This window comes from Amblyomma mixtum, chromosome 5, assembly GCF_055824585.1.
Source record: "Amblyomma mixtum isolate Tamu chromosome 5, ASM5582458v1, whole genome shotgun sequence".
NCBI classification, from domain to species: domain Eukaryota; kingdom Metazoa; phylum Arthropoda; class Arachnida; order Ixodida; family Ixodidae; genus Amblyomma; species Amblyomma mixtum.
Window position 1 is genome coordinate 61,175,642 of NC_143016.1, and position 20,351 is coordinate 61,195,992.

Here is a 20,351-nt window from a genome sequence, read left to right on the forward strand (position 1 = left end):
TATACGGATGACAGGGGTGAGGTGAATGCTGAAGACTGCTTGTCAACTTACAGAAGAGATGTATAAAGTAATCGCGTTTTGAGTTCCCTCGCTAATCTCACAAAACGCACAGCCCCTTTGTAGTGTGCACACGGAATCGTCGGGTTTTTGTTTCGCGGAGTGTCGACAGTGGCGCGTCGGACAGCGGAGGAGGAAGACAGCGGAGCGCCGCGCGTGCCATAGAGAAACATACTTACGTAAAGAGCGGACACTCAAGCTGTTTCGCGGCCGAGCAAAAAAGGGTCTGACCACCCGCCAGGCGGCCTATGTTGCTTCCACTCTGCTTCAAAGGTCGACAGCTTATCACACGTCCATTGGGTTGTATCTAAGCGGTCCGTATCCATATATCGCGTGTTGCGTAAACCAGAGAACATCGAAAAAAAATCTCTCGGCGTAACCGTACGTTTGTTCGGGCTCAAATTTTGCACAGAGGTTGCATTGAGTGATCAGTTTAGTTTTTTATTACATTTAGGTGGGGTACTCGCCTGATTCGGTCAGAATTATTTGAAAATCTCCATCGTCTGCAGCGACGGAGAACCAAAACGGGAAGATTCGCTGCAGTGTTACTCGTGGCGCCATCTAGCACCCACCGGAGAAACGAGCCCTCTACCGAGGAGTGTAGGGGGCAGCGCAGTTTATTTAAAAGAACTTTCTTGACCACGTTATTAATGTTATACATAGAAAACATTCTTTGCACAAAGTTTCCGTAATTTCAACGAGTTCGGTTTTTGTCTGTCGCAATAAAGCGTTTACAACTTCGTTTCGCGTCGTCTGCTTTCGTTTTTCTGTCACCGGCGGCAGCTGTGCGGCTGTGCTAAGTTGGTGCGCGAATTATCTTTGCTTGGTTCTCTCTGCTGCAAAGAAGCACATGACACAACTCCTGTTCGCACAGGTGATGTTTTGGATGAGAAACCCGTAGAGCGTATGTGCAATAGTTTTTTGTTCGTGACGTGGTGCCATCGGCTTTACGATAACTTCTTTCTTGTTGCTCTTTGTATCATGATGTATTCTATAAAATGTGTGTGTTATCAAGTATTTTTTTTTCTGTACTGTTCAAAATTGTAACGCGAAAAAATAAACTCTGTGTGAAACCATTCCCTTCTATGTCTGCAACTGAAAGAGGCGACTCAATGACGGCACAAAATTAAGAACAGCTCTGATTGCATTATTTCAACCTGCATAAACTAATTCAGCTTGTGTAGGTTCGTCGAGAAGCTTGGTGTATTTCAAGTGAAAGTCTGCGATACGAGTGTTCATCACGTTTATATGTATGGCATGGTTAGAAATGAAATATTAAAGCCCTGGGGCTGCACCTAGAAGATGTAGTTGAATATTTCAATAGCCAAACGTAAATCAGAATCGAAAGCATTGCTATCGAAACCGGAACTGAAGCAAAGTTGACGCGCGGGTTTAACATCTCGGAGGACGAACATAGCAGTCTGACCCCCCCCCCCCCCCCCCCCCCCCCCCGACGAAACTGAAACCAACGTTGACTGAAATCGAGCCGCGGCAACGTTGGACGCGGTCCGCCTAAAATCTCGGAGGACGAAATCAGCGGTCTGACCACCCGCTCGGGGCGCTGGCGGCAGTGTAGAAGCTCGGCCGCAGGGCCCTATGGGAGTGTCCGCTCTTTACGTAAGTATGTTTCTCTATGGCGCGTGCCACCAGCGTTGCGCGTGTGCACGCGCGAATAGTGTGTGCGAGGCGACGACAGCGACGAACGCGGCGGCACGGCCGGCGTTATTGCGACCGGGTCAGAATAACGGAAATCCAAGCCAAATCGTTATTGCGAGGTGGTGGAAATAACGCAAAGCCGGCCCAAAGCCTTATTTTCACCCATGGATTGCCTTGCTTTCGTTTATTGTTGTCGGACGGGGTTTGGGCCGCCGTTTTTGCATCGTTTGCTTGTTTGATCGACCCGTCAACGCCTGGACGTGTGATTTGGGGGTCGCGCTTCAATTTTAGGTGGTGTGGTAAAGTTTCCTATGGTCATGCAGGCGTTTTGCATCATTCTCAGCGTATATGTGACCTTGGCTTTTGCGTGACGCGTTGTGATCGCTTGATTCGTGGTGAAAGGACTCTTGTGTGCTTGCGTTGTTTGGGGGCTCGCGCTTTTGCAGTGCCTTCGAAGACGCTCCAGCTTTCTCCGCAAAGTCTTGTTATAATTAATCGACATAAATACGCTTTCATTTCGCGTAATTTATGGGTTGGGTGAGTAGGCATCTGTGCACTCATACGTTTCGAGCATTCAACCTGATTTGCGCAGAGGATATGCAAGTTAATAATGTGAATTCATTACAACGTGGTGCCAGGGTCATAAATACGATCCAGGCACGGTTGTTTTACAGTCCCCGAGGCATTCGTTAGTTGAAGCGAGCAGTGGTTCCGTATGTACAAGGTCGTCCACGCTGAACACGCGAGTGCGTAGCCCCACTCTGGAGGGCCACTGCGTCCGGCACGGCCGCTCATCTCAGCCAAGTGACGCAGGAGCAGTTGGACCTGAACGTGGTGCTTTACACCATCTACCACTTCACTTCGATGCGCGGCCGTGTCGTACGCAGTGGCCCTCCAGAGTGAGGCCACGCACTCGCGTGTTCGTACTAAGAGTTGACGACCTTGTACATTCCAGACTAAGGGCAGGAGTTTTCAAAACGCACTAAGTGAATATTGCCCACGTGTTATCTAGTAAATTGCGCGGGGATTTTTTCAAATGTTGAAGATTCTCTGCCTCGTTCGTAGTTCCCTGGAATCGTTTACCTTGCGACGATTAATTCGGTCTACATCGGGGGAGACAGCTAGAAACATACCCAGGCGTCTGAAAGCATCGCAGTTATGTCGGCAGGAATCGAACAGCTGCTGTAGCAGAACATGCACAACCAGGGCGTGAAATTGCTTGGGAGAATGTGGAAATATTTGCCGCTGAAAGAAATTTGTAAGTGTGGCTGCACCTGGAGTCCTTTATAATATAGATGATGCTGAAGACTGTCATCAGAACAAAGGGAAACCTTCACCAGGCTTATGCAAAGTCATTGCCCTGATTAGTTAAGGAGCTGCTTTTTCATGACCGGTCCTTCATTTTGAACGAGCAACCTGTTATGATTCTGAAATGTCAATCAACATGTTCGACATTGTCAGTGACCAAAGTTTCATTCTACTATTAAGGCAAAATGGAAACTTCACGACGTGTGCCCTTTGCACCGAAGCTAACAGCAGTTGTGCCCTAAGCCCACAATATATCCCACAATTAACGTCAAGAAGTGGCCAGCACGTTCGGAATCCTTAACTGTTTCGTACCACTTCTCTCAAACTGTCTTGCCTGAATCTACGCGCATTTTGTGTTAGAAAGCATGGTTGGCAGAAAAGACATTACAAGCAATTGGTGTACTGCATTGGTGTTCTGTGCGAATACTTAATTCTCTCAGTAGGTCATGCTAGATGGCGTGGCAATATATACCCCCCCCCCCCCCCCCCCCCTTTAGGACATATTCATTTACCTATGAGATTGAACGTCTTTTAAGAGATTAGGGTACCGGTTATAATAGCATAGACATGATGGCATGTGAACAACTTTCATAACTGGCTTGTCTTTTAAATTTCTTATTTAATTGTAGTATTGCTTTGCATTGAAGCCATACAAATTGTGATTCATTTCTTGCTGTGTACAGTGCTTCAGCAAGGAAATAAATTGATTGGTTGCAGCTCATTTCCCACGTTTTCATTCATCGTTTGTGTGTTTAAACTACTCAAATTGATATTCTTTCTTCAATTCGAAAGACGCGGGTTCGATCCCGGCCGCGGCGGCTGAATTTCTTTGGAGGAGAAATTCGAGGCCCGTGTACTGTGCGATGTCAGTGCACGTTAAAGAACCCCAGGTGGTCGAAATTTCCGGAGCCCTCCACTACGGCGTCTCTCATAGCCTCAGTCGCTTTGGGACGTTAAACTCCATAAAACCAAACCAATTTTAAGCCAACTTTCTCAATAATAACTCACCTTGTAAGCAATGCAAAGAGAATGCAAGAGCAAAGAGAATGCAAAGAGCTCACGTTGCCATGATAAATATACAAGCACTCGGCGTTACCCATTGCCATCATTTGCTGCCGTCCACGAAGGCCAAAGAGCGCACGCAGATTTCGCGCAGACGCCCTCTCCCACAAAATCTTGCGAGAGCGACAGCCTCGGAACGCCTTCACAAGCGAGCAGGTGCTCCAAGACGCGGGTGTCACGACAGAATGACGAAGAGGACGAGAGTAAGAAGACATTGACACAAATAAAGGGTGGTTCTGACTCGTAAAACGCTCTACAGAGATCAAATGCGTGAGATCAAACACGTCGTCGGGTCATCGTCTGCATGCGAAAGAGCAGAGAAACGGGGGACGAACAGGCGTGCAGGCTCGGCGTACGCCTTCGGTAAGAGCAGGGAGTAGTTTCGGGTGCACACACCCATGCACAAGTAATGCCCGCTCTCTCGATCAACACTAGACCGCGTTTGTGGGTAAGTTAATATCCTGCTCTCCTCGAGGAGTAAAAAGCTACTACTACTGCCCGTAGCTATTTCAAGAGCGAAAACATCCACTGTAAGTGCTGGTGAAGAGCACCACATTATTACGAAACGCTGATACGGCGTAAATTTAAAGGCGGAATGGCTGGAGCTAGCGTGAAATCAACTGAGTTACAGAAAACAAAACAAAAAAAAACGTTGAAGGAAGGAAAGGAAGCATGGAATGGAGAAGGACGGAAAGAAGGGAGGAAGACTGAAGCGGGAAACGGGGCAGACAGGAGGAACGGAAGGTAAGGTGGGAGGTAATTAGTTCGTGAAAGAAAATGAGGAAATGAATGAAACTGAATTAAACGCGGGCTCCATGTGGCATAGAGGCCGTTCACGACAAGAGCAGTTGGTAGCATTGTTGGCAGGCGTTGGTTTGATGTTGAAAGCGCAGGAGACGGTGCGGTATTGCTGTACCGTTGGACGAATTTTGTTGTCAATGAAAAAAGAGCAACGAGCGTGAGCCGTCAGCTTCTAGGCCTCGCTGGTTGGCAAGTGAGCGGATGACAACAGCAGCAAGAGCAGGCGTTGGACTCGAGCGCCTTGCGCTCGTGGACTTCCCTTTAATGCCAAGAAAAGCTGTCTGGTCTACTGTCATCTGCAGCATCTGCTTTTAAAGGAAGCACGAACTAAATTACAGCACACGTAACAATGACGGGACGGAGGGTACAACAACCTGCAGCAGGTTCCCCCTATCTAGCAGCTGTACCCGGCAGATACAGTAAAAGCTTCACGCTGAAGTAGAAGAGCAGCTACGTGAAACTACACAGTAGCCGCACGGTGCCGCATTCCTTCGAGGACATAATGAACGCGTTGTTCGGCTAACAACATCCACTGCGTAAATCAATCTTCGCTATATACATGACAGCATAATGCTGAAAGCACCTCACAACAAGTCAAATCCATTTAGTAATCCTCATGAAGGTCCCAATACGACTACATAGGAACGCATGGTCTTCTATCAAGTGCCATGTACACACATAACGCGATACATTCATCCATCGAGAAGCCCTTGCATTGTTCGGCGTGAGAAGCCTCATGGAAGGCAGCAGAAGGAAAGGCGCACAGACTCCGGAGGTACTGTCCAGCACCACCTCTCACCGTAGGCTTCTCAGGAAAACGCTTTTCCGTCACCAGGAGCAAGGGAGCTGCAGTGTTATTCTTGAATTTTTAAGTGCACTGACGTAGCGTAGTAGACCAACACTGCCGTTGCGGAGGACGAAATTATCCCTCAACGGTTATTACAGGAGAAGAACGTTAAATGAAGAGTTCATTAGAGGGCTCCTCATGATGGAGCTTTGGGTGACCGAGACAGAAGACCCAGATAACGTCACCGTTGTAAATGTGTGGTCGAGCTCCATTCAGTAAGCCGATATAAACGTTGTATGTACAACCACGCAGCTGATTCTCCGCACACCCTTCGGATGCGTCTTAGGCTTCCGGTTAATTTTCTTTACTTGCAAAATGTCTTTGCTCACGACAGCAGAAGCAGGTCTGGTCAGCGGTCAAGTCGGTGCTTGCGCATTATCAGTCCTTGTGTGACCGCTGATCACTCTGAACGTTGTGGCCCGAGCACCAACCATGGAATGAAAATAGTCTCTGGAAACTGGCGACATCACAGAACTTTGAAATGAGACCCCGTTCCGTACACTTCATCCTGGTGGTTTGGTCTTAGATGACTTCTTTGGTATATATAACTTCACAATCGTTCTTGGAGAACGCTGTTGGTCGGAGATGATTTCGCATCCTGTAGAAAGAAAAAAAAAGTCGAAGAGAGAAATAAAAATGAGGCCGTAAGAGATTTACACAAACAATGGGCTGTGAGCACACGTGGGGAAAATAAGGACTAAAAAGATTGCCGAATTCGAGCGCAGCACATCGGCTGTTTCGGCTTTTCGATAGATTGAGGCAAAGAATTCGAGCAAGACACGCATGTACAATTACAGACAACTTGTTATTAAGCATGAAATGCTTTTAGCTCCCGTTGTCGTCAGTGTGGGGACGTCGCGCCGAGACCGAGAGCCAACATCCGGGCACTGAAACGAGACCATCCGGGATCCATACGAGATTTAGCGAGACAATCTAAGCTCTCATACAGGACCAGCATACAAGCTCCGGTAGCTTCGCGCCGAACGGGTGGTGGCGTTCCTCCCTTCCTGTACGGTGCGGTTCGGGTGTCCACCGAGATGACAGAATTACTACGCCATTTCCTTTCCTCAAAAAGCTTTGCGTTCAAAGGGCAAGGCAACGCGCCGAACGTATGGTGGCGTTCCGTGGACTGCCTGGCAGCGCCATGTTAATTAGTATTTAGTGATTAATCAGTAATTATTAACTAATTAGTAATTCGTCATCAATTATGTGTGACGTAATCCAGTGGGGACGTCACAAGTCTCACATAAGCAAAGTGGCAAAATAACCGAGGAATGAAAACAACGATTACAAAGATGAAAGATGAAACAGACCGGATACAGCCGACGAGGCAGGGCGGAAGAGATTCCCCAGACATTCACAGGAAACGATTGCGTCCACATGGACCAGTGCACAGTATGTTTGGTGTGGTGCATTGAACACTAGACCCATTTCAAGATTTTGACTAGTACCATCTACAACCAATATGTTATGCCCGTAAACATGCTTACTCTACTCTCGGTTACGGGAGAGGCAGATATTTTTTTTTCAGACATATTCTTTCCTCAAGAAACACTCCTCTAACATTTCGTGATTGTCATGATTGAAGCTTTGTGGACGGAGAAATGGATATATGCTAGACTTGCTGCACCAAAGCCTGGTTCTAAAAGCTGATGTCTATGCAAGTATTTCGCGAGGCTGTCACAGCCGTGCGAGGCGTTACGAGCGAAAGGAACAGGATGTTCTCCCACATGAGTGGTAAGGAATTCCTATTTGTTTTTATTTATATCTACATTAAAGTCCCCACCCTGCCAGCCTGGCAGGTGGCAGTTAATGGTTGATCGGGAGAGTTCGCTCACCGTTGTCAGAGCCAACGTATACGGCTAGACCACATCTCTCCATCACCACCCCACGTACCTATAAGCACGATTTACGCGTCCACTGACCAAGGGAGCCAGTTATGCGCACTTTCTTTCCTTAAAATGATGAGAGCGTCAAACGTTCTCGACGCCAATAACACATTGAACGCCGACGGCCTATGGCTTCAGCACCGCGCTTCTGCTACAACGTTGTCAATGCCTATAGCCCACATCTCTCTCTCATTACCCCACGTACCTATAAGCGCGATTCAGGCGTCCACTGTCCCAGGGAGCCAGTTATGCGCATTTCCTTTCCTTGAAATTATCGGAGTGTAAAACGTTGTCAACGCCAACGCCAATTAACACAACGAACGCCGAAGGCCTATGGTTTCAGCGCCGCGTTTCTGTCACAACGTTGCCAATGCCAACGCATGCAACGCAGATCTGTCACTGCCGCCACGTAGCTTAAAGCACGATTGAGGTGTCTACTGTTCCAAGAGGGCAGTTATGCGCCTTCCCTCTGATTCAGGTGTCCACCGAGATGTGTGACACAGTGCGCCATTTCCTTTCCTCAAAAAACAAATTACCCATTTTGCCCTCCGCTCTCCAAGCTCCCGCTCCATTGGTTTCGCAGCTTAAAGCGCGACTAAGGTGTCCACTGCTGGTTACAACGGACAACGGCGACAGCGACGCCGCGAAACGCAGAAACGGGCGCCAACGAGCTGCGCTCTAAATTGGGTTTGGTTTGGTTTATGGAGTTTAACGTACCAAAGTTGCCCCAAAGCGACTAAGGCTATGAGAGACGCCGTAGTGGAGGGCTCCGCCAATTTCGACCACCTGGGGTTCTTTAACGTGCACTGAAATCGCATACTACACGGGCCTCTTTCTCCTCCAAAGAAATTCAAAGGGAACCGAGCTCACTTTAAGAGTATGATGCGGTAGCGTTTCTCCTCGGTCGCTTGGGGTGCAATGGCGCATCCTTTAGCAGACATCGACACGCTTGTTGCCATCACATGCTGCCTTATTACATCATGGTTGAAATTATTTGGGGACGCTAATTACAGGTCATTATTCACCAAGCTTATGGTTTAAGGGGGTTGAGGCACAATACAAGGGTATCAGAATTTCGCCTCCATCGAACTCTGACCGGCGGTCGCGATCGAAATAACTAAGTGTATCTGTAGTGCCATTGGCCTACTGTGCGCAGTGAGGTGCATGTACAAGGTCTCCGTTTATCTCACGCACTGAACGAACGTTCACCAGTGATGTAGAAGTAGCGTGCTCGGCTCCCGACCCAAAAGACAGCGGTGCGATTCCGGCCAGCCCCATTTTTATTGCGGTAGCTACTGTAGGTTTCACCTCGTCGCGTAGCCCCGGTCGGTAGGGACGGATAACCTTGAACAGTGTTGCTTCAGCCGCGCTCCGCCAGATGGCAGCGCCGTCGGCGCGCCGCGCCATAGAGTTTCTTACTATTAGCTAGAGGGAAAGCTGGCAGCCTGTCTATGGGAGTTTGCATGTAGACCCCTCGAGACCGCTTCAGCCACCATGGGCGCTCAAAGCATGATGGGGCGGTGAGCTACTTGTTGCGGAACTTCAACTTTTGGCCAAAAAATAATGCAAGAATAAGCGCTATTCGATAATTAAGAATGTCCTAACATTCAATATTCTGTCTAAATTGCAACAAACGAGCAGAAAAGCATTTAAGTGCAAAGTTGGCCCAAAATAAGGCATGGCTAGCTCTCCTATTGGCCCAGTAATGAACACTACAAAAACTAATATTTCGTAATTAACAGGCGCACTTTTAAAAGTAAATATGTTTTAAAAAAATGTTGTAGCTTAAACACTATAAGAGGTTTTTAATGGCATTCCATAAAAGTAAAACCTTTTATTGGAGTCGTGTGTCGTCGCGTTTTCACTACTATGGGTTTTGCACACTGCGTTCGCGCGAAAGTCGTCTGCGCACACACGAACTATACATGAACAGCGTTTTCGGAATGAAAAGTCTTAGTAGTGCCACTCCGTGCTCCTCAAAAACTACGACTGTCTCGCAACAAGTAGCTCACCGCCCCATGATGCTTTGAGCGTCCATGGTGGCTGAAGTGCAACGCCGCCAGCTTTCCCTCTAGGTAATAGTAAGAAACTCTATGCGCCGCGCGGCAGCTGCGCCGAGCAGTTTGCTCTGTCTGCGACAGATGGTGCCACTAGAAGGTCCACCACTTGTCCTTCGAATCCGGCGTTAGCAGCATTGGCGCGCAGTGCATCGATGGCATTCGAATGATATCGGTTAAGCAATTAGCCTAATTTCTAGTCAGACCACATAAATAACACCGAGTAGGAAATTATTCGAGTTGGGGAATCGAACCAGGGTCTCCGGAGCGCGAGACGAGCAGTCTAATCTCTCCGCCATGCCAGCTCGATGGCTTGGAATGAACAAAGGCGCGTCTAGTGAATACGGGTTCGTCGTTCACTGCCATCTTCCTCCCTTCCCGTTACGGCGAGGTTCAGGTGACCACCGAGATATGCGAGACAGATAGATCTCCTTTCCTCAAAAACCAATTTGCCAACTAGCAAGGCGTACAGCCGAACGGGCGATGGTGTTCAGTGGACTCCCAGGCAGCGTGGCGGAATGGTCATGTGACCAAACATGGCAGCGCCCATGCTCCCGCGCTGTAAGGTGTCTATAAATGCGCGCTTGCCTTGGCGTGAATGCATTGCTATGCATTCCTCTAAGGAGAAGTGGCAGCGACAGGGAGAAGCGAGAAAGCGACAACGTACACAAGAGACGCCAGAACAGCGTGAATAACGCCCTGCAAAGCGTCGTGCTAAGGATGCAGCTCGGCGACAACGTTCTACCTCGCATAGTGGTTCCACGTCATCGGTCACCGATGAATCTCAACACCTGACTGCTCAGGAACGCTGCAATGCTACCAGGCGAAGACAACGCGCCGAAGAATCGCCAGAAGAACGCGCGCACCATTGCTAAAGCATTAACACTTCTTCTTGGGCGAGTTGGTGCATACTTGATTATAAGAAAATAGCGCCAGAGCATCCAAACCACGAAAAGACAAGGACGAGACACAAAGCGCTATATTGTAAATTGCTAAAGCAATTTACCTGGTTTAACCAGAGCTAAACCAATACCAAGTTTTTTTTTTTCTCCTGAGAAAAACTGCTTTTCTACGTCCCTATGCTCTCGACCAATCCCGATTTTCCAGTCACGCCGACGCCTTGGTTTCCGCCGAACGGGACCTTTAATGCTGTGTCGTTAAAATGATTGGTTTGGTTGGGTTATTGAGATTTAACGTCCCAGAGCGGCTCAGGCTATGGGACTCCACAGTTGGGATCAAGTCGTTCTCATGAGACAGATGAAGTTGTTGCTTCCTCGCGGCCAAGTCAGAAAAAGCCATGAGAAATCAAAATTTCATCACATGTTTAATAAAAAATTAAGAGAAAAGTTCTGCGCATAACAGCAGCTACTGTGGACCATTCATAGAGTCAATCATTCTAGACTAAAAAACTGGTTCAGCCGAAGCTTCAACATAGTCATAGTCGTAGACGCCGCCGGAGCATTTCCGCGGTGTCACACGTAACGTTTGATAATGCGCAATTCAATTTTCGCTAATATCTCGCGATATTACAACATTGCCTAAATATCGCTGCTATTAATCTCACTTAGATATAGTTTAGAAGAAAGTAAAGTACGTTGTGGTCAATCTTATGTGACCTTCCGCAATAGGTGGTCGATTAATTTTCTGCGCGGGTACAGCATGACACAGATTACGTACAATGCTCTGTAAACATCCATATATAGTATGTCGGCCGAGCACCGTGTGCTGATATCCAATATTGCTAAGATCCAATATTTGCCAAGTCCTGCCTGTACACAATTTTGTTTGCCGGTGGACGCTCGTTTCCTTTTTTTCCGAACAAAGCCACGCTGCGTTGCGAAGGGGACAATCCGCCAGGGGCCGGCTGAAGAGAAGGACGCTCACTTTTCAGTACAGAGGCCGGCCGCGGCCCCGCGGCGACTGGTAGTAGATGCCTCCTTGGCCGTCCGGCGACACGATCCAACCGTGCACGGAAGCCCTTGGTATCGCCGAGCCCCTGCCGGCGGCCTGATACGATGCCTCATCCGCGTATGGGTCGTAGTTAGTGGCCACCTGCATCGTCTCTAGCAGCGTCCGCAACTGGTTGATTGCGGCGATGTCTTCGGGAGACGTGGCTAGCTGTTCCTCCTCGCTGTCTCTCATCGATGGCTGGGGTTGAACTGGGGCCACCAGTGTCGGCTGGATGGGTTGCTGTGGGAGCAGGTGTACTGTGCTCTTGCTACGGTCCACCTCCCCTTTGTCGCTGCGCATCGCGTCCATGGCTGTGGCGGCGCTGGGCGCAACGCCGCATGCCGAAGCGGAGACGACCACTTGCTTGGGAGAGGACGCACAGTCTGCTGTTTTATTCGAGGAGGACGCATAACCTTCGTCTTTGTTCGGTTCCTTGTCATCTTCTTGACTTGTCTCCCCGCGAGCACCTTTGTACTGCTTCAGCAGTTCGGCGTAGTACGCCTTCTTCTCAGAGTGGCTCATGCTGTTCACCTCGCGAAAGACTGGCTGCTGTGGGGATGCCAGTGGCACATATCCCGGCTGGCCAGGGACGATGTCAGGTTCCCAGTTCTCGTCAGGCGGCGGCAGCTGAGGCTCCCCTGTCACGCGCTGGCTGCCACTGATCCTGCTCGTGCAGAAGCGCATGTGGTTGGCCCGCTGCGTTCGAAGCACCTGGTGTGACGGGTCGAACGGGCATCGCACCATGTCCTCGGGGCCCCACAGCCTCCATTCATCGGTGACTAACGGTATGCTCTTCTTCTTGGGCCCCGAGTCCATGGTTGGTGGCTGCGCTGGCGTTTGCTGCAAGTGCCGCGTGTTTCAGATGACCGCGGCTGCGATGATCTGGGCTGCGACGACCGAGGCTGCGATGACCGAGGCTGCGATGATGAGCGAGCGAGTCCCACCGCTGCCACCGAAAATATGGAACGGGGAGAAAACCACCCTTGGGACCGAAGAGCAGCCGAAGGACCGACCGGCGTCGCTCAATCATTTTCTTCTTCTGCGCGTGCTCGCTCCCTCGCGCTCCCTCCGCGCCTCCTCTTCTTCTGCACACGGTACTCAGCCGGCGAAGGCCGTACGCCGTGCGTTCTTTCCCGCATCAAAATGTAAGCATGCATATATGAGGCCCCGCATATGGCCTTGCGATAATGACAAGTAAACCTCGTATTTTTAGCAATTCATTGAGCTGTAAAGGACCACAGACGCCTAATTTTAGTTGAGGGGGTAAAAACTAGCGCAAAAAACAGAAAACAGTCAGAAAAATAGACACACACAGCTGTCTGTCTTTCTGAGTCTTCGTCTTTTTTGCGCTACGCTTTTACCCTTCTAATATGAACCAAGAAGACCAAGTGTGTACCTTTAGTTGCATGTTTTCTTCTTTCAAATGATGCGCTATAGACTTTAGTACACACGTTTCACCTCGTGGTATTCTTGACTTTATTCTCTCATGCTCTTTCGGCTTCGGTTTCGTAAAGCGAACGATAGCTACGACGTGTAAGGTGCGTTTAGTTCACGTGAGGCATGATACAAACCGCCGCATAACCGACCATACGTCGTTTGTTGTCATTGCAGCTCTTGAAGCAGGCTATCTTAAGCGTTGTAGTGAATTAAAACTACGTCTCAGTGATTATATTGCAGTCGCAAAGTTTGCTCGGGGGCAGTGAGGACAGCTTGGTTGTTCGTCGCTTACGGTGACTTGCTTGCAGTGACTCGCTTTTTAAGCGAGGCTTGTTTATACTCCTTTTTATAACTTTCTTTCCCTTTTCATTAAGCCTAATGGCAAACAGCTCGATTAAAAAAAAAGCACGCATTCTACCTACGGATGACAGGGGAGAGGTGAATGCTGAAGAATGCGGAATAGTCATCTTACAGAAGAGATGTAAAAAGTAATCGCTTTCTCAGTTCCCTCGCTAATCTCACAAAACGCACAGCCCCTTTGTAGTGTGCACACGGAATCGTCGGGAGATTTTTGGAACGCGGTGTGTCGACAGTGGAGCGTCCGACAGCGGAGCGCCGCGCGTGCCAGCCCAGCGTTGCGCGTGTGCACGTGCGAATAGTGTGTGCGAGGCGACAACGACGAACACAGCGGCACGAGGAGCGGAGAGCTGAGTGTCAGAAAACTGTGTAAAAGACAGCGCAGCGCAGGTCAGGTCATTCGAGCGTGGTGGCGGCAGCCGTCGGGTGTTGGGTCCGTGCTGCCCTCTGCACCGACGCAAGCGTACTGCGTCATAGCCTCCCATGACTGCGTCCATTTCAAGTTTGGAGGTGGCAGCCGATGGAATAAAGGTCCGTGGTTGGTTGGTTGGCTTCCTTGTGTAGCTTTCATAAGCCTACGGCGTTGCGGGACGACGTCGACGGAGCTTGGCTACGTTTTTCCTGCTGGTGCTGCCAAATTCTTAGGGCGGCTGACTGGAATCCATCGGCGTCTTCATGTATTCCTCTCCGCTCCTTACCAGCTGGCTCTCTACCGCCGCTTCCTTCGACGCAACGGCAGCGACGCATCGCAGATAGTCAACCCGTGACCTTGCTGCATGCAAGGCATTCCTGCTTCACATGGGACGGTCTGTATCTGCTGAACTCTTTCCTTTAATCTTTAGTGTTGTACGCTTGTTGAGTATGTTTTTTTTCTGGGTTTTTTCATTTCTTATTGGCCTCTTTCCTTTAAATTATAAATACGGCTTCGTTTTGTTTTGTTTGATCTGTTTGTTTTCTTGTTCGAACCTGCACACGATAGCGTTCCCTTTCGGCAGTGGGGGAAGCGTCACCAACATGCGACAACGTTGCACAACTCGAGCTCCCGAGATTTGGTGTTTTCGTCATCTATGTACTAATTATGGTGAACAGAATGTTATGCCACCGGCTGCCCTGCCTGCTTACTGATCTTTCCAGATGTAGTATCGTTGCTCTTACTTATTCCGCGAGAAATATGTATGAAGTGTTTTTGCGCTCATTACTGTGTACGATTGTTGTCCTTTTGCTTCCTTTCCTTTTGTACACTTTTTGCATTTCTGCATATTTTAAAGTTGATATATGAATTTGACTTTGGTATTTCGTTCTTTTTCGTTTGTTTAATAGTTTCCCTCCTGTCCATCTGCTGCCATTGCAAACGAAACTTTTTGCCAGTCAAGATGCCTTCTTTGCAGCTTTTTATCCTTGTTTTCTGCCACAGCCTTGTACCTCCTTGTTTGTGTAAATAAATCAAATCAAATCGAATCAAGTTTCCATCATTATTTTCCTTGTGCTTTTAAATGTATGCATGTGCAGGGTATCCAACCGGAAACCTTTCTGGTTAACATCCCTGCCTTTCCCCTCTCTTTATATCTATCTATCAAAGAATGTGACAGCTGCAGAAATCCTCAGCAGGTGCTTGTAGACAATTACGTCCAAATTACCTGAGCACTGAGAAAAAAGATGCCCAGGCTTAGCTTGGTTAAGCCAAGAATGCGTTGCATATTGCTCGGTCTTTTTGCGCTTGGCGGCACTCGATTTTCTCCGCAGCTTTTCCTCCGTCACGTCACGTATGGATCAATGGATAGGAGCGCCCCCTTTGAAACGGGGCGGTGGCAACCGCCACCATGCTCAGGCGTCCTTTTCTTTTCCTTTTTTTCTTTCTTTTTCCTTTTTTCTCTTTTTTCTTTTTGTAACGTGATTTGGTGACGTCAGGTCACCACGTGACGTGACGTCAGGTCACCACGTGACGTCACGTCACGTGGTTTGGTGGCTGCCCGGCCGCGCCCAAGGGCTGAACTGAGTGATTGCAATATGCTACGCATAAAAAAAATTCGCTGTGGCTTAGCTTGGTTAAGCCCGGTAATTGCGAAAGCAATATCCGTACCTACGCCATGGTACAGCTGGTAGTGTAGCTGGTGGTGGTGCTTGTGGTTAGACTTGTGATGATGCATCGGTTATACAATCCAATCCCATCCAATCCATTCCATTCAAATCCAATGCAATGCAATGCTATCCAATCCAATACAATCCACTCCACTCAAATCCAATCCACTCCAATCTAATCCACTCCAATCCAATCCAATGTAATCTACTCTAATCTAATGTAATCTAATCCAATCCAGTCCAGTCCAATCTAATGTAATCCAATCTAATCCAACTAATGCAATCAAGGTCAAATGAAGGTCAATGGTGGTCACCGCCGCGGCACGATGGTGGTCACCGTGCAAAGTGCAAGTAGTATTGCTTTCGCAATAATAAACTCCTAGGCTCCTCCCTCACGCCGCCGCGGTGGCTGAGTGGCTACGGCGCTCGGCTGCTGACCCGAAAGACGCGGGTTCGATACCGGGCGCGGCGAACGAATTTAGATGGAGGTGAAATTCTAGAGGTCCGTGTACTCTGCGATGTCAGCGCACGTTAATGACCCCCAGGTGGTAGAAATTTCCGGAGCCCTTCACTACGGCGTCTCTCATAGCCTGAGTCGCTTTGGGACGTTATATCCTAAGAAACGAAACTAGCCCCGCCGCGGTGGCTCAATGGTTACGGCGCTCGGCTGCTGGCCCGAAAGACGCGGGTTCCATACCGGCCGCGGCGACTAAATTTCGATGAAGGCGAAATTCTAGAGGCCCATGTGCTGTGCGATTTCAGTGCACGTTAAAGAACCCCAGGTGGTCGAAATTTGCGGAGCCCTTCACTACGGCGTCTCTCATAGCCTGAGACGCTTTGGGACGTTAAACCCCCGTAAACCAAACCAAAACAATAAATCAAACCAAACCTCCGTCGCACTCCATAAGACAAACGAGTAACAGCGGTAGTTGTTCCGCATACTGCTTCATGTCATCATCATTGCAGCAGTTTTCGAGGCCTCCTGGGTCATGTGGCAACATGTGACACATTCTGCGAACTGCCCTCTCTCAAAGGGAAAATTTAGGAGCCTACTTCGCAACGCTGAAAAATTTTTCAATCAGAAAGTCTCATTGACCACTATTTTTTATCCCGGTGGGAAATGTTCAGCAAATGTCTTGCGCAGATAAGACCGCCCACTCCAAATTTGCGCATAAATCTACCTTAGTGACTCACCGGCGAATATATCAGTGTGGCTCAGGCTCGCGTCAGCTCCTTTCGAACCGTCCTACTCCTCTTCTTGCTCATCATCATCATCATCAGCCACCCCCCCCCCCCCCCCCCTTTCGACCTCTGAGAGAAAAAAAAGATCTTGCCCTGACCTGCTATTAACCGTGTCATGTGGCAGCAGGAGCCACCATATGCCTGTAAACTTTCTAATCTTACCCGCATCCCTGACGCTCTGCCGCTTCCTGATATGCTTACGTTTCCTAGGAATTCACTACGTTACCTGAGGGACCACCGATTATCTGCTCTTTGCATTACGTGCGTGCTCATGCCCTTTTTTCTTTTTTATTCTGGGCAGGCTATCATTAACTCGCGTAAGTTCCCTAACTCCCGTATATTAAAGTTACCCCTATCACTTTCCGTTGCAAGATGGTTACGTCGTTCGAAATTTAAAGTGAATGAAGTCTTCTCATTAGCGTTAAAGTTTATGCACCTGAGGTGAGCACTGGGAATGTACGACTGCTGCATACTTAACTCTTGAGGAACATTGGGAAACTGTTAATCGTAATCAACAAATATCAGTGCCCTTCACCTCATTCTTATGCAGCAGGTTATTTAACTTTCTTGGTCTGGATGACGTTAAAAAATAAAACCAAGAGAGAAGCAGAGTTGCTTTTCTAAAAGCGATGAGCACAAAAGCGTTGTTGCTGCTTACCACTCCGTTCGATTCCGTCTGACTGAGGCGCGCCTTGCGACGGTTCCTCCGGGAGGCCACGAGTGGGCAGAAGCAGAACGACTGGCCCCGGGCGAAGTTCTCCCCGTCCTCGATGGTCTGCGGCAGTGCTTGGTTAAGGGTCTCGGGCAGCATGAAAAGCAGCGCGGCCGCGATGAGGCTGAGGATGCCCATCACCAGCATGGGCAAGTACTTGTCGTATTCGGTCTGCAACAGACAAGGACATTGTTGGTTGGATCGACACCGCGTGAAGCAGGTAAAAGGAATAAAAGCACGAAACACAAGGACAGTTGATGAATTGTATTGATTGTGCATGCATACACCAAATATACTGTTCTTTTTTTCCCTTTAACTCGGGGTCGAGGGTTTGGGTAGGTTCTCAAGACCCTATGCAATAAGCGAACGGTTCCAGCCTGAGAAATTCCAGCGCCCAGCCGGAACTGCTGAATTACGTTGTCTTCCTTGACATGTTTGAGTGAGTGAGTAAACTTTATTGAAGAGGGTGGTGGCTGGAGCGCATGTGGGTGGGTCCTCAGTCCAGGGCTCCGGAGGCTTCTGTCGAACTTCTGGCGATGTGAAGGAGCGCTGCCTGGTTGCCGAGGTGTGCGCTGGTAAGATTCACGTACCACAACCCAAGGACCGCATTTCGCGGCTTTAGAAGGTGGGGTTTTTGCGGACATGCTTAACTGTTGGCGGTGGCGGTGCAATGATGCGATTTAAACAAAGTGTTGCTCTTTGGAGAAACTGGCAGGCGGACGAATCCATTCATACTTCGTGCCGTCAAGCGTGATGTGACAAAGTTCGCTCATACTACTTAGGTCGACTTGTAGTGCGGTAAAATGGAGTGCGGGTTGCCACGGGTACTTGTTTACGCTGCGTCTCCTCTTAACAAAGGTCTGTTTTTGGTGACGCCGGCGTTTATCCTCGTTAGACAGCGCATGTATACTCACGTCTGTCCTTTCCAGAGATTTTTTTTTTTAAACGAACCAGTTCTGCAGCCTAAGGGCCATTGGAAGTCATGGGGTAATAACATACCCCTGCTTAGTCCCCTTTTCAGCAGCTGTTTAGCAAAGCGAGACTTCAGGCAGCCTTTTCAAGTTAGTTTGTTTGTCCAAATCGGCTTCTCTCTCCTAAAAGCCAAATAGCTCTCCAGTTTCCCGCGTTTCGTCATGAGACTATTCGTCATTATTATTTAAGCATGTATTCTACCGAGCATGTATTTAACTAAATATACGTCATAAAACCATGCTGCATGCCTGTGAAAGCATAGGAATCCGTAGCACTGACCCCAAGAACGGTTGAACCTCCGAATGCTAAATTTTTGGCTACGTGAAAGGGAACACCGACACTTGAGAGGTGTATTTTTACTGGCACTGACGAACCGAATTTTTCGGCAGGTCTGAAAAGGATATAAAACTTTTTAACACTGATCTCTAGACCTCAGGTGTACTTGATAACACTTTTTGTAGCCTAGTACTTGGTCTGTGTTTGCAGGAAGGAGTGAGCGTATGCATGATTAACGATGAATCCTGAGTGTTCGACAGAGCCTTTCAAGGCTTCCGCGTCCCTGGGTAAGCAAGCTTCTGTTCGTGGCATGTACTCAGTCGCCAGTTAGCAAAAGCGTTTCTCTTTTTTCAAAGGTTTGTCCTTTCAATTTTTTTCCCGAATCTCTTCCTTTCCTGCAATTCTACTGTGTCTCGCAATTGGCATTCCATAGATCTGCGCAGCGGTATTACACCAACTAGTTTCAAGTGACGTGGACACAATTCATACGGCCTAAGTACGTAACATGACACTACTTGAGCCAGAATCTATGCAAATTATTCTCTCAAATATGAAAAACAATAGCGCGACTAGCGAGACACGTACCAGGGATGCGACCTGGGCTCCGAGAAGGCTGCCGATGTCACCCATGAGACGCTGCAGGAAGAGTACGCGGCCTCGGATGACCGTGGGGAAGAGCTCGGACGATGTTTGGAAGGTGATGTTGTAGCCTCCGGCAAACGACATCATTGAGATGACGCCGATCAGTAGCGTCCATGTCTGGTTATCTGCATGTAGAGAAGCAAAGGCTTACATAAAGGCCAATTATTTTTGCCTACCTAAGCATCTTTTTCAGTAACGTAGGGGTAGCCGTGTGTCAAAGCAACCCATTTTTTTTTAACAATGCCACTCATTTCTGCGCTTACTTAAATTGCGCTCTGCACTTTCAAGCATTAAAATTCGAAGTTGGGCTTCTGGAGCCCGGGATCAAGCACTCGACCAGTGAAGGATTTGACGTATTCGTGCTGTCACCACTCAAAAATTGTAATGCTCAACAGAGCGCCGATCGAGAGCAAACGTCTATTCTTTACATTGCTTGGTAACATAAACTGCAACAAGCCAACTGTATCTAATGTCGTTGCGGAAACAGATGCTTTCAAATTTTTTTTTCACCACCAGCGATTTTAATCGTGTGCAACAGCTGTCCCCTGAATGTCAAAGCGGGGCATGTTATGTTATCACAAGCAATTCGAACTTCGGCTTCTCGCGTCATGTTGGTCACCTTATTCACTATAATACTGCACGGAAGCCTTTAAATAACAGTCGCTGGCATAGCAAGTCTTCAGTTAACACCTTCGAGGCACCCAAATGCGACTTCAGTGCATGTTAAAGAACTCCTGTTGGCTGAAACTAATCTGGAGACCTCCACCACGATTAGTTTTTCTCTTGCCCTTCAACTCCTCCTTAATCCCTTCCATCACGTCGTGTTTCGAGTGTTCCCTAACAGTGAACACTATTACTGTGCCTTCCCTTTCCTCTTGACATCCTCTAACCCTTCAAAAGCAGAGTACACGGGGCTGTTGGGCCGATTTCTACGCTTGATATGAAAGGTTGAGGCACTAAGCAATAATAACAGAGGAAAAGGGATGGACACAACTAGGTCAGCAATA

General features: G+C 48.5%; 1 protein-coding gene and 1 long non-coding RNA gene across 4 annotated transcripts in view; one reads left to right on the forward strand and one right to left on the reverse strand.

Moving 5' to 3' along the window:
• Positions 1 to 5,474: 5,474 nt before the first annotated feature.
• The window catches only part of LOC149342390 (organic anion transporter 3-like), a 43,276-nt gene continuing 28,399 nt past the window's right edge, over positions 5,475 to 20,351 (reverse strand). For both annotated transcript variants that reach the window (XM_089544665.1, XM_089544664.1), the window contains 3 exons: positions 19,288 to 19,469; positions 17,401 to 17,625; positions 5,475 to 6,329 (listed from right to left, as the gene is read on the reverse strand). In XM_089544665.1, coding sequence (XP_089400791.1) covers positions 6,282 to 6,329; positions 17,401 to 17,625; positions 19,288 to 19,469 — 455 coding nt within the window. In that variant the 3' untranslated portion in view covers positions 5,475 to 6,281. The remainder of the gene's footprint in view (positions 6,330 to 17,400; positions 17,626 to 19,287; positions 19,470 to 20,351) is intronic.
• Positions 11,244 to 14,879, forward strand: LOC149342391 (uncharacterized). 2 transcript variants are annotated; one of them, XR_016283023.1, is made up of 4 exons: positions 11,244 to 12,412; positions 12,490 to 12,772; positions 14,123 to 14,227; positions 14,742 to 14,879. It is a non-coding gene; the product is annotated as an uncharacterized LOC149342391 (long non-coding RNA). The 2 variants fall into 2 exon arrangements; XR_016283022.1 differs by lacking the exons at positions 11,244 to 12,412; positions 12,490 to 12,772 and having other exon boundaries at positions 13,918 to 14,227.